The 17962-nt window shown below is 40.1% G+C and overlaps 1 protein-coding gene across 1 annotated transcript; it reads right to left on the reverse strand.

The window, feature by feature from the left end:
- Positions 1–737: 737 nt before the first annotated feature.
- vegfba (vascular endothelial growth factor Ba) lies at positions 738–16164 on the reverse strand. The gene is made up of 8 exons (XM_042419783.1): positions 14871–16164; positions 9650–9701; positions 9359–9555; positions 9186–9259; positions 9044–9079; positions 6138–6221; positions 4378–4650; positions 738–3427 (listed from the first exon to the last, which is right to left on the reverse strand). Exons 1-8 carry the CDS (start codon positions 14946–14948, stop codon positions 3406–3408), a joined length of 816 nt encoding a protein of 271 aa, XP_042275717.1. The 5' UTR covers positions 14949–16164; the 3' UTR covers positions 738–3405.
- Positions 16165–17962: the final 1798 nt, after the last annotated feature.

A 17962-nucleotide genomic window follows, 5' to 3' on the forward strand; every position in this document is an offset into this window, starting at 1 on the left:
TATGTCGTACATATCTACATGAGTGGAGTCCATTTGCTGCTTCAGTTCTGCCCTCATTACAATTTTCTCCAGTGGAACGATGTACAGTGTGTGCTTTGCAATCTCAAACACAAGTGCAATCTGTACTGGAGTTCAGGGACTCGTAGCTTTCCCAAAACATTGATTTACTCATTCACAAAATGTTATATTATAAAAACAAATATAGGCTGGAAAATAGATCAATTTATGCACCTAATAAATGTTTGTGCAAATTTGAGAGTGAGCTAGCAAAACTTAAATTTCAGTAATAGTTTAACATTTTGGGAAATATACTAATTTGCTTTCTTAACGTGAGTTAGATGAGAAGATTGTTATCAGCAACCACCAACAGCTAGAAAAGGTAAGAATCTGCCAACCAGAATCTCTAAAGCACACTAATTAACATATTATAGGCTTGTGTCATTTTTAAAAACACAAAACACAAAAAGTATAACAATGACAATTCAACATTTTACAGAGGATTTTTGTGCCAGACTATTGCCAAGCACAGTAACCTCCTGGAGTCTCCACTGGTTGCAACTGACAAGAAATAGTCCAGCACATAACCCCCTAAAATTGGCAAATTTTTGTTTTTGCAGTTCTGTTTTTTCTGTTTGTTTTGTTTGTTTGTTTTTTAATAGATTTAACATGTTAATTAATGAGCTTTAGAGGTACTAAGCTAAGCTAAGCTAAGCTCAGCTCAGCTCAGCTAAGCTCAGCTAAGCTAAGCTAAGCTAAGCTAACTAGCTGCTGTCTGCAGCTTGATATTTACCATACAGACTGTAATTCTCAGCAATAAAGTGAACAAGCATATTTCCCAAAATGTTGAACAATTTCTTTAAAGCCAAGAATTGTCACAATTAGTTTGCAGCTACAAAGGTTTTGGGAAACCATCTCCTGCTCCACATTATCACACAGTGTCTGGTCTGTACTCAGAGGACCAGTTCAGCTCTCCTCATAGGAAAAATGTTTCCCTTCAGATTGCTAAAACGCACTCCGAAAACTCCTATAAGCTCCTCTAACCGGTGATAATCACTACAGATCTGCTGCAGCTCCACATCGCTACACCAGAGACTGCGCTTATTGCTAAATGTAAATAAAAACATAATTATCTTAGCGAGGTCTGAAATAACACAGGGAAAGTAACAACAATGCTCTAATACTTGGTCATTAATATGTTATCATATAGAGGTAGTGATTGAAGCATTGATTGACAGTAATAACAAACACTGGACAATAAACTTGAGCGTGGAAAAAATAATCTCACCTCAGGAGAGTATAAATACAGAGCTTATCACAATCACTTGAAGTTCTTTTGCTCAAGGCTGCAAAACAGCCATTCGGACTCTGGTCTGCACGCTGTTTCTGGGTGACTATTATTCAATCAGCAGGAGGACATGAATCCTGGGGGAGAGCACGGACATGAATCATGGAGTCTCATAGCTACTGATTACCACAGAGCAAAGACGTCACTGTAAATGTTCTCAGTAAAATTTAGCACAGGACACACGCTCTGAAAAGGTCTCAAAAATAGGTTTCAACTCCCTGACCTGCCATTATGTGTCCTCTAGGTCTTCACGTCAACACAGCTCTGGCTTTGACAAGCTGTTCAAGGCCTCATCCTTTCGGCCACAGTCACAGTTCAAATCCCCGTTCCCACCCGGCAGCCAAGCAGTCATGAACTAACATGGAGTTAAACCGTGAGATTCAGTCAGAATATAAACAAGTTATGTTCCAAATGAATAATACTCTTTCCATCGTGGCTCTAACATGCAACAAAAACAACCATGTTTTCTTTTCACTGCACTGGGAACAGTTATTTGCTTGGTTTCTTTGTGCCACAGACAAGACTGCCCCGGTGATTGTTTGAATTACACATTATAATGTATATAGTCTCCCATTCGTGGCCATGTGTGAGCTGTCTCTGTTTAAATTCAATACATTTGGGTATCAGTTTAGATGCTGAGTGTGTACATAGTTGGCCACCCAGTGTGACTCTTTATGCAGACGGATTAAAGATGAACAAAAACAAAACAAAGACACATTCTGCAATATAGAATATCTTCTCAATCAACTTGACAGAATTATAATAAAATATAAAACAGAGGCATATAATACAATATTCAATGAAGACTTTGCAGTAAATTGCAAATATAAACAACTGACATATTTGCACACTTGGTGTGGCACGAAGAAAAGCTTATGGCTACCTGCATTCATTTCACATTGCATGTGTGCTTGTGTGTAGATATGCATGTGTGTGTGTGTGTGTGTGCTTGCTGCAGGACAGGGTGGGTGAGATTGTGTGTGTCGTCTGTGTTCTTGGTGTAAGTGTGAATGTTTGTGTGTGAAGCAGTGGACTGCCGCCAGGCCTCATTATTGTCATTCTCCTCACTGCCTAAAAGAGAGGCAAAGAGAGGCAAAGCGGCTGCTTTCAATCGAGGAGCCGAGGAAAGATGGAGACAAAAGGACCAAATTAAACAAATGCCGGAAAGCGGCTTGGAGAGCCAGCCCGTGGTCGTATGCTTTGAATGAGAGAGAACGGCTGCAGGGATAACCCATCTGGGTCTTTCAGCGGGGGGACCACACAGATACACTCCATCCCAGCATTCAGCTCGACTATAGGTCCATGCACACAGGGGTGCCAGTTCATGTGCACGTCTTGTGTCCTTCTGGTATGTCTGAGTGTGTATGTGTCCACCTATACTCTGTTTGCAGTTGTTTTTCTAATCCTCCGTGCAAACATTGGCCTTGACTTGAACCAGGAATCCGTCTCCATGTGCACTTTCCCTGCGAACAACAAATCACAAATTCCACTGTAGCATCAACATGTCGGACACCTGCGTAAAACCTCGTCCTCGTTGTTCTTGCATGGTGTAATTATTTGTGTTTACACTGTTTTCTTGTATTGAAGTTCAACTGCAGATCAAAAGAGTCCAACCACTGAACCACAGTAGGACAGGTTTGTGTCTACCAGGAAAGATTTTTTTAAATATCCCTCTCCTCCTAGTCTCTCTAAGTCGCCATTATGCTGCCACCTTCATCGTGCCACTCATGGGATGTGTTTTGTGACTCTACATGTCTATAGACGCATTTACATGTGGACTGACAGAAGCTTTGCCACAGAAGCAAGGAGGTGGTGAGATGTTTGACTGCACACACACGTACACGTAGATCTACAGTATATTAAGGATGTAATACTGCACTTGTTGCTTAACTAGAGCGCTACTACAGGTTCATGCGTGTGCGTCTGCTAATATTTCCTTCCGTTTGAGGTACTGGATGTCCAAGCGTCTGTATTCTTCATGGCACTGATGCTTAGAGTGGGTGATGAATCAGCAGGGATTTGGTGGAGAGAAGGAGACGAAAGGGAAGCTGGTGGACACATCAAGTCCTCATGGCATCACACCTGGAAGCACAAAGAGAGGAAGGTTACAGCTTGAAATTGTTCGGATACAGGACTGACTCTCCAACCTTCAAATGCACATGACATGAGTCTTGTTTCTACTGTTAATTCTCTGAAGTGCAATAATGACATAAAAAGTTCTCTTCCATCCGTGTACTAAGAAAATACTGAAATCATAATGGACCCGGTCGCTGGTTTGTGCATCACAGCTGCACAATGGTGGTCTGTTGATTAAGTGGAATAACACCGGACACTTCCAAACAGTCCAAATCAACATACATGGTCAACCTGCTGTACCACCTGAGTTACGCAGTCTCACTGCACCAAAACTTCAAGTAACTGATAAACTGTCTAAACTGCAGAATCCTTCATTTGATTATTTAAAACAGGGGTGTATCTATGTAAGTGTATTTTGGCTATAACAAAGCAATGGGGAGATGCTCTGAAAGGAGTACATAGAGTTTAAATTTGTACTCAGCACTGATGTAGCGTAAGGATTGCATTTTTCTTAAGTTAAACTCACAAAAATGTACCTAAGTTGCTAAATCCTACAGTATCCACTGTTTGGAGCTCAGTTTTTTAAAATGTCTATTTTTTTAAATGTCTCATATTTTTTGGACAGACTATCTGTCTTGAATCTTCCCCCTATATTTGTATTGTTATGTTTTTGTTCGATATTGGTATGTTCAAAAACCAAAAAATAAAAACAGCTTAAAAAATTTCTTGACTTTACTTTTTTTTAAAGAATTTTTTTTGGCATTTTTTTTCTTTATTGGACAGTGAAGAGGCAGACAGGAAACAAGGGGAAAGAGAGATGGGTATGACATGCAACAGAAGTCCCTGAACCAGGGAACCCTTGAACCCTTGAACCAGGGATGTTGCGGTTATGTGGCATGTGCATTTACCATTCAGCTCTGAAACTTCTTTTTTTGTGTGTTTGCGTGTGGACTAACCTGCAGCGATGGGGGTTGAGCCTCCGGTTTTTCCGGCTGCAGCTCTCAGCAGTGATGGTACAGTGGCACTGGCACGATGTCGCGTCCAGTGCCCACTTCCTCCCTCTGCAGGGTTTACAACGAGGCCCCGGAGAGGGAGAGGGAGAGGGAGAAAGAGAAGGAGAGGGAGGGGGAGAGGGAGAGGGAGGGGGAGAGAGAAAGGGAGAGGAGCTGGTGGGAAGAAAGGATGGAGAAGGAGAGGGCGAGGGAGTAGTGGTTGGAGGGGCAGGGGTCCTGGATGGGAAAAGGGTATAAGAATGATTTGGTTATCTCCAGAATTTACTAATTCATTGATTATGTGTTGATGACTATTGATGGTGGTGCTAATGGAAAAGTAAAGGGAACATCAAAGTTCCTGAAGGGAACATGAATGTTTGTACCAAATTTTTTTTCGCAACCACACTGACGGTTGAGACATTTTATTCAAAATTACAAATGTCAACCTCATGGTGGTGCTAGAGGAAACGTCAGCGAATCATCAAAGTCAGCAGGATTCATCCTATGGGGACCATGAATGTCTGCAGCTAATTTCATGGCAGTCCATCTAACAGTTGTCGACATAAAGGGGTGATGCACTGAACAACAGACTCATATTGCTGTCACTAGAGCCTTGTTTAAACATCCACAGTCTGTAACAAACCCACACAGTGGAGAGTGTGGGAGACTGAAGTGAGGGTGACTAATGTGGGATCTGTTTCCTTTGCTGCTGACAGACTTTCTGCTCTTTCTGTCGATTGGGCTCTCTGTCGGTTGCCATGGCTAGTCTGCTAGTTTCCTATGAGGCCTTCAGTCTCTCCTCCAGATTCTCGGTACTTTCCCTCTGAGTCTGAGAAAGTTGCCTGCGTGAGTTGGTCCATTAACTGGAGCTGGTTCTGCCTCAGTCTTCCCGGGAAGCTGGCGGCTTTAATGAAGTTACTTAATGAGGCAGAGAGGGGCCATCTTTGTTCGGATCCTGGTGACCACGCCTGCCGCTGGCATGGACAGAGAAGGTGGCATTTGGAAGCAAATTATACAGATTTCACCCCTGCCAGAGTCTGAATAAAGCTTGTTCTGAGTGATGGATGGGTGCTGAGGGACATCACACCAAAACCCAGCCACCTCTGGCCCCCAGGGCCGGACATGACTGACAGCAAAGTGGAGGGGGAAGAGCGTTAACTCCTTTTATTCTTCAGAATCATGGGAATCATGATTATCTCAACTCGTGTTTGAAGCTCCACCTGTTTCTCTCAGATCACAGTTTAACAGGTTAGTAGTTTCAAAATGTTCTTACTGTCCTTGAAAGCTTCTGAATTACCTTGTTCACAGCCTGAGTTGTGGATTATATCACATTACTGATGACAGTTCATGTTAAGCAACACTTGTATGCTGTATTAATGTGATTATGTAGCTTACTTATCTTATGTGTTCAGTATAAACAAAGGCGACTTCCATGAGTGAGTGTGTATCCTGTACGTGTGTGTGTGTGTGTGTGTGTGTGCACGTGTGAGAGACCTTGAATAATGTGGCTGTAAAACAAATTGTCCTTCAGGAATAATGAAGACCAGATAACCTAGTTTTTTTTTTTCTAATCCAAACATTCTCACTCAGAGCGACATTATCTGGAAAATACTAACTAATATTTACTATAAGTGGAAAATTTATCCGAAGCTTTATGAGTAAAAAGTCTCTGACTAGCCTATTGAGTTAAAAAATGTGAGGTATGTAGTGAGTGTTCAACATACTCAGCTCTGATGGTTTCAGTCGTCATCTGTCTGGACATTCCCCTCAACTTTTTCTTGTTTTTTCTTGCTGGCTTCAGATGGGGCCTGAGAATTAAAAAAAATGTTTAGTTTTGACACCTGATTGAATTTAAATTTTTCAATTTGTATGAAACAACAAACACCAAACTAAAAACTTCTCCGTGCATCTACTGCGTGAATGTAACACATCCTTAAATGAACCCTATGCTCTATGTCCTGATTGAATACTTGCTATGTTTTGTATTTTTCTTTACTTGATTAGGCAGCTTCTGATTTTAATCTTAATTTCGCCAGTTTCAGACGAATTTCTTAGGCAGCTGCTCTTGTTTACACAATAATTGAGAAGTTTGGCTTGTTTTGTGAAAAAAAAATGTTTTTGTTGGAAACACATGTTCTTATTCCTCTGAGTAAGGTTCCAAAAAATGTATTGTTTTGGTATTAGTACCAAAAATCAGATGTCATATCTGCACAAGTATTGTAAAAAAAACACAATATCCAGACCTAGTCCTCTATTTTAAGTAAAAATTAAATTTTTATGAAATGCATAGCTTTTAAATTTGCCCCAAAACAAACATTTAGGCCTTTGAAATCTGAGCTAGATCTCCTTTTCAAAAACAGGAAGCTCAGAGTCATGATTTAGTGACTTTCCAGTAAGCTTGACATGCTTCACATTTTTGTCTGTAACTTCTTACATCACCATAATAGAGAAAATGTATATTCTTAAAGTAACTTATGATGTTTGTTATCTGTGTTTTATTTCACATCTTTACCAAAACTTTGCATTATTTTTAATGTATCATATTGTAACATGTGTTCTGTTGTAGCGACTCAACAGAATGAAATTTAATTTGCAGTATCAGAGACAGAAGTTGACAAAAAGATTCACTATTTGAGAATCATTTAATGGTTTTGATACCAATATGTATATTTTTAAGGCTGCAATTTCTATTTCAGTTGTAGGATGAATCACTGACTTGAAGGCTCAAATAAACATGGATTATTATCTTATTAAATGTCCTGACAAAACGAAAATCAACGAAGGGGGCAACACAATGACATCTGTAGACTTTAGTAGACTTTATGGCTGCACTTTTTTGGGTCATGTCCATTTTGCCTGCAGTTAAACAAGCTCTGTCCACAATTTTCTGATCACTATCCTTCTTTTTAACATCTAGCCTTTACGAGAAAAAACAGTTTTACCTTATTGAACACTGGTGCCCTCAACAGCAAAGTGCATCTGCCTGTAGATCTGTTTTTTGTTTTTACTGGTTTGTTTCCCTCTCTCTGTCTGATCTAATCTTCTGTAAACTATATTAAACTATATCAAATTATGTGGACAGTGTTTACCAGCTTAGCTCTGACATTATTAACAGACTGTGCTGCTGCTGTTGTTGTCTTTGGAGCTCTAATTTACTATCATGGATGCGTGACTCTGCTTCGTCAGTCTGTGAGAGAGCACATGGCAGGGGAGATAAAATCATCACTATGGTGACAACAGGATGCGGGCTGTCCCAGGGGATGCTGGGAGAGAGTCACACAGATGCTAACTCACTGAGAGGGACACACACACACACACACACACACACACAGAAACAAATATTCACACACATTTATATTAGAGAATGTACACTTGCATAAGTACATATTTAGCAAAACACACACACATATAAACCCTGGCTGAGGTGAAAAACAAAAGACGTACACACACATACACACGTATACATTGGAATCCTTTATTTATGTCCACATCCTAACAGGAAGCAGGGGGACATAAACATTAAAGATGCAATCATGTATGAGGCACTCCGACAAACATCCAACAGGAGTTTCTGTTTCACAGTTCACAGCTGTCAGTCCAAGCTCACACTCAACAAAACTGGACATCAGGGCTGTTTCCTCCAGACAAAAAGGTTTCTTTACTCCTAGTATGTGTATATTGACCTAAAGTCTGAGGAGTGGAAACTTCAAACTAAATAGATAGGTAATTTGTCACATTTGCCACTTTTCATTTTTTCCCAGGGCGTAACCACGATGTTCTCTTCATGTTTTCAAACTCAACTATCTAATACAGGCTAAAAAGTTTAATGATTGTTGTGTGATAATGCACTTGTGGTAGTATATGTTACAAAAAGTGATTGTTTTTGAAATCTCTGTTGATGGCCTATTACAGTGACGGCAAATTGCAGTCGTCTGCAGAAAAGCCTCATATTTATGGGTTCAACTATAATCAATGTCCCACTAGAAGTAAACTTGCTCCCACGCAACGTGAAAAGTAGTCTCACCAAGTTCAAAAAGGTTACTTTGAACCCCAAAAGACAATATTTCAATTTGAGTGCAAACCATATCTAGTTGGCTGATTTTGTTGGTATAAACACTCCAGATAAACAGTGAGAGTGACTATTGAATTTCAGTTTAAGCTCCAAAGCAAACACTGACATGCTGACATTAAATTGGTGATGCTGTTTGTATTTTGTAAAGGTCAGATGTTGGACTTTTTCACTTTTCCAGAAGAGTAATAAAAATGGTGGAAGCAATCCACATGACAGATAGTTTGAAATCAATTAATGCATGCTGGCCTCCGTTCATGACTATAAGAACAAGTAGCTCATAACTGTGACCTCTTTGTACTACAACTGAATCTTTTAAGGGCGACTTGGATTTCACTCATCTGACGACCTCCTCCTCCTCCTCAATAACACCATCAGCAGAATAATGAGTGCATCATTAGGGCAGAAATTGAACATGTGTTGCTAGACAGGGTTTTATAAAGTCATTAGAGGTATGGCGCACAAGATTTCACAACTTAACACCCAATTAAACACACACAAACAACAGCAGGTATATTAAAACCCTGAAGGGAAGAGAGAAAGGACAGGAGGGGGTGTTACCTTGTAGTTGGCGTCAGCTGGAATTGTTCTTTTAATCTGCACACAGATAAAACAGATCGTGTTAGTATAAAGGTGAACGAACAACAGGTACACCGTGCTTCTGTTCCTTTGTGCAGAGACATTAAGAGTGTGTTTTTATTACCTGCACTCACACTGGCTGTGCTCGATGAAGGGCAGTTCAACGAGCTCGTGTCTCATGAAGGAGGTCCTCATCAGCTGCACACAAATCAGAAAACAATCGTGTTTAACTGCAAACATCCTTTCACTGTTTTCAACATTAATCGTCTATTTTTTACAGTGAAGTTGTGTGTGTACCTCCATGGTGAGTGTGTGCGTGAGCAAGGGAACACACTCCATGGCCTCGTCGGCACAGCAGCCGCCACATCTCCTCACCGACACGCAGGATGGGACGAAGAGGTGGTGTGTCTCCCCCGGCAATTCCCGCCAAACCTCCACCAGAGTGTCCCGAGGCTCACAGCCGCTCCGCGAGTACACCTCCAACCACCGCCGCACTGATGGAGAGACAAAGACAAACTGCATGTTTTAATTTTTCTCTTTCAGCTCCGTGAAGTGCTGTAAGAGTCTGTGTAGAAACAGGGAGCATACCTTCTCGAGCTTCTCTGGATTTGGGGGAATCGGCCGGTCGCCAGTGAGCAAGCTGGAGGGAGAAATAAAAGTAATAAAAAAGTTAATGTGAAGTTAAGTTCAGGGTTTCTTGGTTGAGTTGACCTATTAGATTTATTTAGCAGAGCACTTACAGGTCATACAAGTTAGTTAAAATTTGAAATAAAAGAGAGTGAAACTGAAGCAAAACCAGTGATACAGCGACTGGTTAGTAGGAGAGTAAATGATGACTTCCAGTGAGTCATCATCATAGAAAAACAATAGTTTCCAATACTTAAAATATCCTGATATACTAATATATATATCCTAATATAACCTCAATGTGTTGGAAGCTGATTTACATGATTTATACTATCAATTTATGCAATATGTCAACATATATACCCAAACTAAAAGTTTTGAATTAGCTAAATTTGCTTTCCACCAAATATTCTGAAAAAAATGTATGTACATGATCAAATATCAACCAGAACACAACAAACTGAGATTGATTAATTATATTCAATGACAAAAAATTAGATTAAATCAAGTTAAAGTAAAATTTTGTGAGAAAATGTGTTATAAAGTGAGTAAAATCCATGAACACATGATGCCAATAGTACCATAATTTACCCTAAAAGATTTTCCCAGACTGACTTCACATGCTGAAGAATGTCAGTTTCACGCATAGACTGTAAAAAATAATGAACATGGCCACCATGACGTCACCCATTGGTTTGTGGACTCCTGTTTTGAAGCCTCGACTTTGCATTTTGACTGTCGCCATCTTGGATTTTTGGAACCAGAAGTGACCATATTTGGACAAGCGGCAGGAGCTGACCGTAATGCTAGCTGCTAGCTTGATTAGCACAGTGCATTTACAATCCATGGTTAACTGTGATAAAGCTAATGCTTTGCTTTAAAAAAAAAAAAGTATTTATTGGAAAAAAATGGAAAATCCGACTCCTTAGAGGGTCTTTTAGTGCAACTGAAGGCTGAACAAGACTTTTTTAGGCCACCAAAATGTTACATTTAACTTTCATGAACTGAAAACACAGTGAAATAGCGATGGCTACGCCGATACTGTGAATCTGGGGTTACGCCATGGTTACGTTACCTAACCAACATTGTCACTGTGGTAGCACCTGTCACTCAAAGCGACCACGCCCTTAATTAGGCATAACTTTAAGCCTTGATAAAATTTAAACGAGTGAGTTATATATAAAAACAAATCACCCCCTGTACAGTTGTCATGAACGGGGAAATTAGCTATAGAAACCAAAACTGTTTTTTGCACCAGGCTGTAAACCTGTTTATTTCAGCTGTAAAGTTCAGCGTCTATAGGGATTGACTCGCTTTTGGAGCCAGCCTCAAGTGTCCATTCAAGGAACTGCACTTTTGGGTACTTAACACGTTGGCTTCACTTTCCAGCCCCAGAGGTTGCCACTTAGTTTCAAGATGTGTGATATTTATTTAAACCTTCATTAACTGATTTTTTGGCCACTTGGGGGCAGCGGAAACAATTTGTGAACACTGATATATTTTAAGTTGATATGGTGGACTTGTTGCTTCTTTACAGATCCAGCAGGTATGGAGCAACATTATCATTTCACTTTCTTTTAGCTCTGTTTTTTTAATCTCTACCAACTCTTGAGGGAAATATCTAGCTCTTTAGTTGTTAAATGCTCTATATTCACCAGCTAGTCTACAGCTAACTGTGTCTGTTTGCGGTTTGGTGATGAGCAGGTAGTTTACAGTGGGTTTTTAGAGGTTTTTCTCTCAAAACAGTTGCCTGCTGTGGCCGAAAATAACATTATGAGAGCGCTGAGAATGAACCAAAACAGAAAAATTCCAGCCGGACAGCTAAACAATGAGCTGAAATTCGCTATAAAGCTCAATAAAGCTGAGGGAAGCTACAGAGTCAGGTGATAATTCTCTCAACACTAAAATGTCATTTATAGCCTCTTTAAGTCATAAAGTCAGTACAAATAAGATCACATATATCTGCTGTCATTAATCACCAAATAACACCATCATTATATCATGTATTGCTCAATGACTAATATTATTGAGCAATTAGCAGCAACCTCCTGTTTGACATTGTTTCAAAAGTTGACTCATACCAACTGTTATTAGATAGATAGAAATGTTAGATTACAGAGGATTATTTCACACATTTCCTTTTTCTCTGAATACGCAAAGCTCAGTAATTTATGACGATAAATCAGAAGAACAAAAGATGGAAGGAAGAGGCCTCATTTTAGGCTCTGTCATGAAATAGTTTCTGCATGGATGGAGTCCATCGTATTGAAATTATCTTTACTCAAAACAACCCTTTTTTTCAACTCTATGATTCTGTCTGTGGAAGGGAGCCGCTGGGTTTGTGTACCTGCTACCTTTGCCCTCAAGTCTATTAGCTGATTATGGTGCTTGAAACACTTTCAGTAGCTCTGCGGTGGGAGATAGTGAGAGTTTCTGCCACTGGATTTCTCACCAACAAACTGTTACAGTTCAATCAGTGAGACACGGACGACTATTTTATAAAGTGACCCAAAGAAAACCAAATACTGCAGCTTGTGTGGCATAAAGGTTTTGTTCTGACAGCTGTTTCAGTTCAATGTGTTTTTTTCCTCTTTTAGTTTGTTTGTATATCAGTTCATCTTACTTTTCACACACATTTGATTTCCTATAGTCAGCTCTGGGAGGGAAAAACACACACAGAGAGACTGCATTTTATAACTTTATATAACACACACACACACACACACACACACACACACACACACACACACACACAGAGTCGTTATTGCGTTTATATGTGTGTGTGTGAAGACCAAGGCCACTTGTAAGGGAATGTAGACTTTGTCCAGTTGCCCCCCTTTAACTGCTCCACCCCCTTCAACACACACACACACACACACACACACACACACACACACACACACACACTGGTTTGGCCCACATTGATTCTGAGTTAAGCTACGATTGAGGCCATTTTGTGACGAGTAGGATGTTGTGTGTGTTGTTTCTGTATGAGCCTTTGAGACGGAGCTGAGATTACCTCCTTTTGGCAGCTACATCTGCCAGGAGCTGGCACACACACACACACACACACACACACACACACACACACACACACACACACACACACCTGAGTGCCAGCCCGGTGCCATCTGCAATGGTACTGCTGTCTGTCTACTGTCTAACACGTCAAGCTGCTCCCAGAGCACACTGTGTGTACAGCCAAGTGTGTGTGTGTGTGTATGTGTGTGTGTGTGTGTGTGTGTATGTGTATGTGTGTGTGTGTGTGTGTGTATGTGTATGTGTGTGTGTGAGACAGAGATAGGGAGAAATATCCAACCCTGCAGCTATATACCATCTCTCCCACACCCAGCGTCATCGCTATACCGCAGGAAAATGATGACCCCTTTTCTAAATTAGCTGTCAGAGAAGCAGACAGCATGAAAGCAGAGAGTCCCGGGTGTGAGACGGTGGCTGTGAGCAGCAGGTGAAGAAGCTTTTTCAGCGCACGCTGCTGTGTGCCATGTAGCGTCTAGGATGATGAATCACTAAAACATACAGTATACAGCAGCTCAAAGTCAGAGCTGGATCCCACACCGCCTCAGAGCACTGCTTGTTCCTGATAGAAGTCTCCAGACATAAATAAAACACCAACACATGCAGGTCTCTGTATATATGTGTGTGAGACCATATGTCACATTAGAGGAACATGTCACAACAACCACTGAACATTTTTAATGAATCTTAATTATAATTAGCGTCTTTTTAAATGAAACAAAACAAAATAACAAGAATTAGAAAGAATAACTGGAGCCAGTGTCTAAAGAGGCATCATGTATAAGCTGTAATTAATGGTTTTATTACTAATTCTTTATATATTGGTTATAAAGCATTGATTAGAACAACTTTCGGGTTCCCAGGTTGTGGAAAAATCCTCGTCCAACATGTCACTTGCTTTGTCTTTTTAGTCTACTTGGACTGGACTGGTGGTTGATATTAATAACTTACAGGAATAGTTTGACATTGGAAAATATGCTTATTTGCTTTCTTGCTGAGAGTTGGAAGAGAAAATTGACACCATCCTCATATCTGTCCGTTAAATATGAAGCTAATAACTGCCAAATTAGCTTAGCTTAGCTCAAAAACTGGAAACAGCAAACAAATGGCAACAAAATATGAACAGTGGCACCTTTAAAACTCACTAATTAATATATCTTGTTTGTTTAATTTGTGCAAAAAAAAAACTATGTCTAAAACTGACAATTTGCCATTGTATGGAGGTTTATGTGCCAGGCTATTTCGACCAGTTGCCAGGCAACCAGTGTGGACTTCAGGAAGTTACTGGTCCTAGCCAAAAAAAATATTGTTTTTACTCTTTGTTTTTTTGTACAGATTAAACAAACGAGATTAAACATGTTGATAACTGAGCTTCAGAGGTACTACTAGCTACTCTCCCCCTTGTTTCCAGTATTTATGCTAAATTAAGCCAACTGAAGTGGTATCAATCTTCTCATCTGGCCAAGATCTCAGTAAGAAAACATATTTCCCCACAAAAATTCCCAACTATTTCTTTCATATTAATGTTGCTCATGAATGTATTTCTGCTTCAGATGTCCTGCAGCTCTTTTCAGGAGGATAAGTGGTTTAATCAGTCCATTATTGGGGTTTTCCTGATCAATTAAACAGCTAGATAGATAAAAAGGCAAAGCAAGTGTCATGCTGGAGGAGGTTTTTGTACAATCTGGCAACTTCACCGTTCTTATGAATGGCTTATCTCATATATATAAAGTATTAGCCAGCCTAAAATATTGATCAAACATTAATGAAGTGATTAATTACAGCTTATAAACTTGAAAGTGGAACCAAATTCACAGTGAAAGGAGACATTAAACACCATAAATGTCACTATAAAACAATTACTAAGCGCCACAGACAGTGCCAAACATGCTACAGGACTAATATAGTTAATTATATTATAGTTTGTCTGTCACTGGACCTGAAGTGACAGGTGTCATTGACCTACAGGATAACTTCCACAATGTTCCCCACAGACAAAATCCATACATTAAGGCTGTTTTTTTCTTTTAAATGCCAATCAAGTGGTCACCATTATAAGCTGGTAAAAAGCTAACAGGCCTCATGGCTGATGGCAGGCTGACCACTTCAGACATGCAGTCTTTTGAGGTCAATGGTCCATACATACCTTGGCGTGGGACGTCGGTATTCTGGTGAGCAGCAGGAATTGAAACATTCCTAGAATAACTTGAAGCATAATCCCCATTGTGCAGGAGTCCAAGGGGCACGCAAAAAATATTTTTGGACCAATCCAAAAAAAAAAAAAGCAAAGAAAAAAAAACAAAAGAAGGTGTCTGTCTGTCTGTCTGTCGCCTCTGTGCTCGATCAAAGACGCAGAAATCCCGCTTTCATTCTCCAGTCTCCCTTCCTTGAAAGGACACCCAGGGTGGCATCTTCAGTGCTGCAGGAACAACTTTTATCTTGTTGCATTTAAGATTATATGATAATCTGAGCTATTGCAGACTAAACCTAAACTCTACTGATAGTTTGTTATAATATCTTTATCAGTGAGACACTGGATTGTTGTCTGGAGCTTTTTTTTTTATCTGCTTGCAGTATAATTTAACTGTAAATGTGCCACTCTTGAGTCATCATTAAATATCCAACCGTGACCCCAGAATCCAGATATTTTGGTGACACTTGTGTCAACTTTGAGTGATGCCTCCTTACATTTATTTTCAGGGTACCGTCAGTATGCTGGTCCTGATCCCATGAAACCGGTCAGGGGGGTCCGGGGGTGGTGTGACTGGAGGATCATCCAGACTCCCGCTGAAACGTGGTGCGATTATAAAATCCTGTGTGCGGGTGAAAAAAAAAATCACATCATCCAGCTACAGGACGTTTCTCCGGTAAAGATCCGACGCTTTGGCCCGACGTGCAGAGGGACAGTGCCGCATATTCCGCTGCCCGGCTCGGTCACAGTCTCTCCACACTGTCGCTCCCACTGAAAACGTGACGTTTTCCCTCCAGGCGCATCTTTCCGTTTTTTATCCTCTTATACATGAAGCTAGAATAAAATCCTCTGCCGTGTAGTGCGGCTACAGCAGAGCCAGCAGAGCCAGTCCGCAGACAGAGGAAAGAGGTCTGGAGAGGTAGGAGTCTTCATTTGTTGTTGTGATCGGTTTCCTCATTTCCTTTGCCCTTGAGACGCACGCAGCGTAACCATTGCGCTGCCAACTTTTTCCAAACGGGACAGACACTGGATACAGGTGCTGCGTCTCTGCTGGTCCCAAACTGGGGGTTTAGGGGGCCTCTTTGCAAGTGGGGAACAAGGCTGTAGCTGACACTGAGGACACTGAGGTCATGTCCTCGGTATTTTATCTGGGAATTTGTGTTTGTTTTTTTAATTAACCGGGAGGACACAGTGAATGTTTTACATGCTGATCCCTGTATTTCTGCACTGAATACATTTTAATTGGACTACTCGGCTTACAAAAAGGTTTCAGTAACCATTTCTTCACCAAAAATGTATTTCTTTATGTTTGCTGACAGTTTATTCTTCAATCGTTACAATAATTTATAATAATTTCCTAATGAATGTTACTATAACAAATAAGTTTCCAGGAAAGGACAATGTAATTAGATTTCAATCAATTAACTCCAAGGCTCGGCTTGTGTAGTCAGGACACTGCATGTCAGCTGAAAACATGAACTTTGTCAATGTAATTCAATCTATGTATGTATATGGAGAATAAAGCTTCTTGATGATGAATGAATATCTAGTTAAACTGAGCAATTATTTCAAATAAGTTCCTCTGGGAATCAGCTTATATACTCAACACAGCTACTGACTAACCTCTAACCACAATAGCTGAATTTTAGTCTAAACAGGCTTTTTCACAGCAGAAATCTTGACTTGTCATAGCAGTAAAAGCAAAGGTGTTACTAATAATATCAACAATGACTCTGCTGTATTCAGGTGTCACGACAGCGTGACGGTGAGTCAGCACGAACAAAACCAAGAACCTCAAACTGAGGCAGATAAACTGATTTCAGCCATGATTAACTTCATTGTTTACACCCGTGCTTTTCATGCTCAAACACCTCCAAATGTCCTCTGTGTGCTCTATAATTAGCACCGAATTACACAGTTCTTTCCAGGAGATTATTAGGAAATAATGGACCTGTAAACTGAGAAATGAAAAACATGAAAAACCCAAATAAATGAGAAACTTTGATGATGATCTTGTGACTCACGCTCTTAAATGTCTGAAATCTTGGCTGTGGCCTTGATAGGAAATAAAATTCACATTGTGTTGTAACAGCCTGATTAAAAGAGACATTTTCTTTACTCCTAACTTACACAATAAACAAATGAACTCAATGGTATTTATTGCAGGACAGAATCACATCAAACAAGGTAGTTTAGTATTTGGGAGCCCTGCTCGGAAAGATTTATTAATACTCCAAACACTATCAATAGTTTTCCAAATAACAAATCAAGGTTAATGAACGTTTCATACACAGCTCATTATTTCAGCGGATGATTTGACACTTTCACCTCTGTCTAAACTAAGCTGTCTTCATATCTGGTTTACATGTGTGGTAGCTCCCTTTCCCATAAGCCTTTTCTTCCATCAGTGTGTGTGTGTGTATGTGTGTGTGTGTGTGTGTGTGTGTGTGTCGCCATGCTGACAACAGAGTCTCAGTCATTATGGTGTTTGGGTTATGACAGGCCACTCACACGCCACATGAGGGTGAGGGTGTCTGTATGCTATGCGGGGATATGTTATCTCCCGCTGACGTCTCAGCACAAGACAGATGAGAAGTCAAAATCTTTTCCTAAAACATAATTCACACAGTAGTTACGGGATCTTGCATAAGTGAGTGTAAGTATTCTGGGTTGTTTTTTTTTTTTTTAAATATTAACAAAAACAAACCAGCAGTCTTTGCATAACTGGTGGTGATTTTATAAACATAACTTTCATGTGAATGTTAATATGCAAACAAGTCTGTCCAATTACAGCAATACTGAGTCTTCTGTATGGTTGTTCATTACAAGTCTTTATAATTCTTTGAATCACAGGAGACCAAAGTCACAGCAGAAACTAAGCCCTGAAACAGTTGATTAACTTCTGGTAGTTCTTATTTTTTCCCCTCCGAGATCTTCTTCATTATCTTTAGTAGTAAAAAAGAAAAAAATATAAGCGAGGAAGTCATCATTTTGAAATCTCTGTACTCTGCTCTGTCTTACAAACCCAACTGTGAATGAGAAGCAAA

This window comes from Thunnus maccoyii, chromosome 8, assembly GCF_910596095.1.
Source record: "Thunnus maccoyii chromosome 8, fThuMac1.1, whole genome shotgun sequence".
Lineage (NCBI taxonomy): Eukaryota > Metazoa > Chordata > Actinopteri > Scombriformes > Scombridae > Thunnus > Thunnus maccoyii.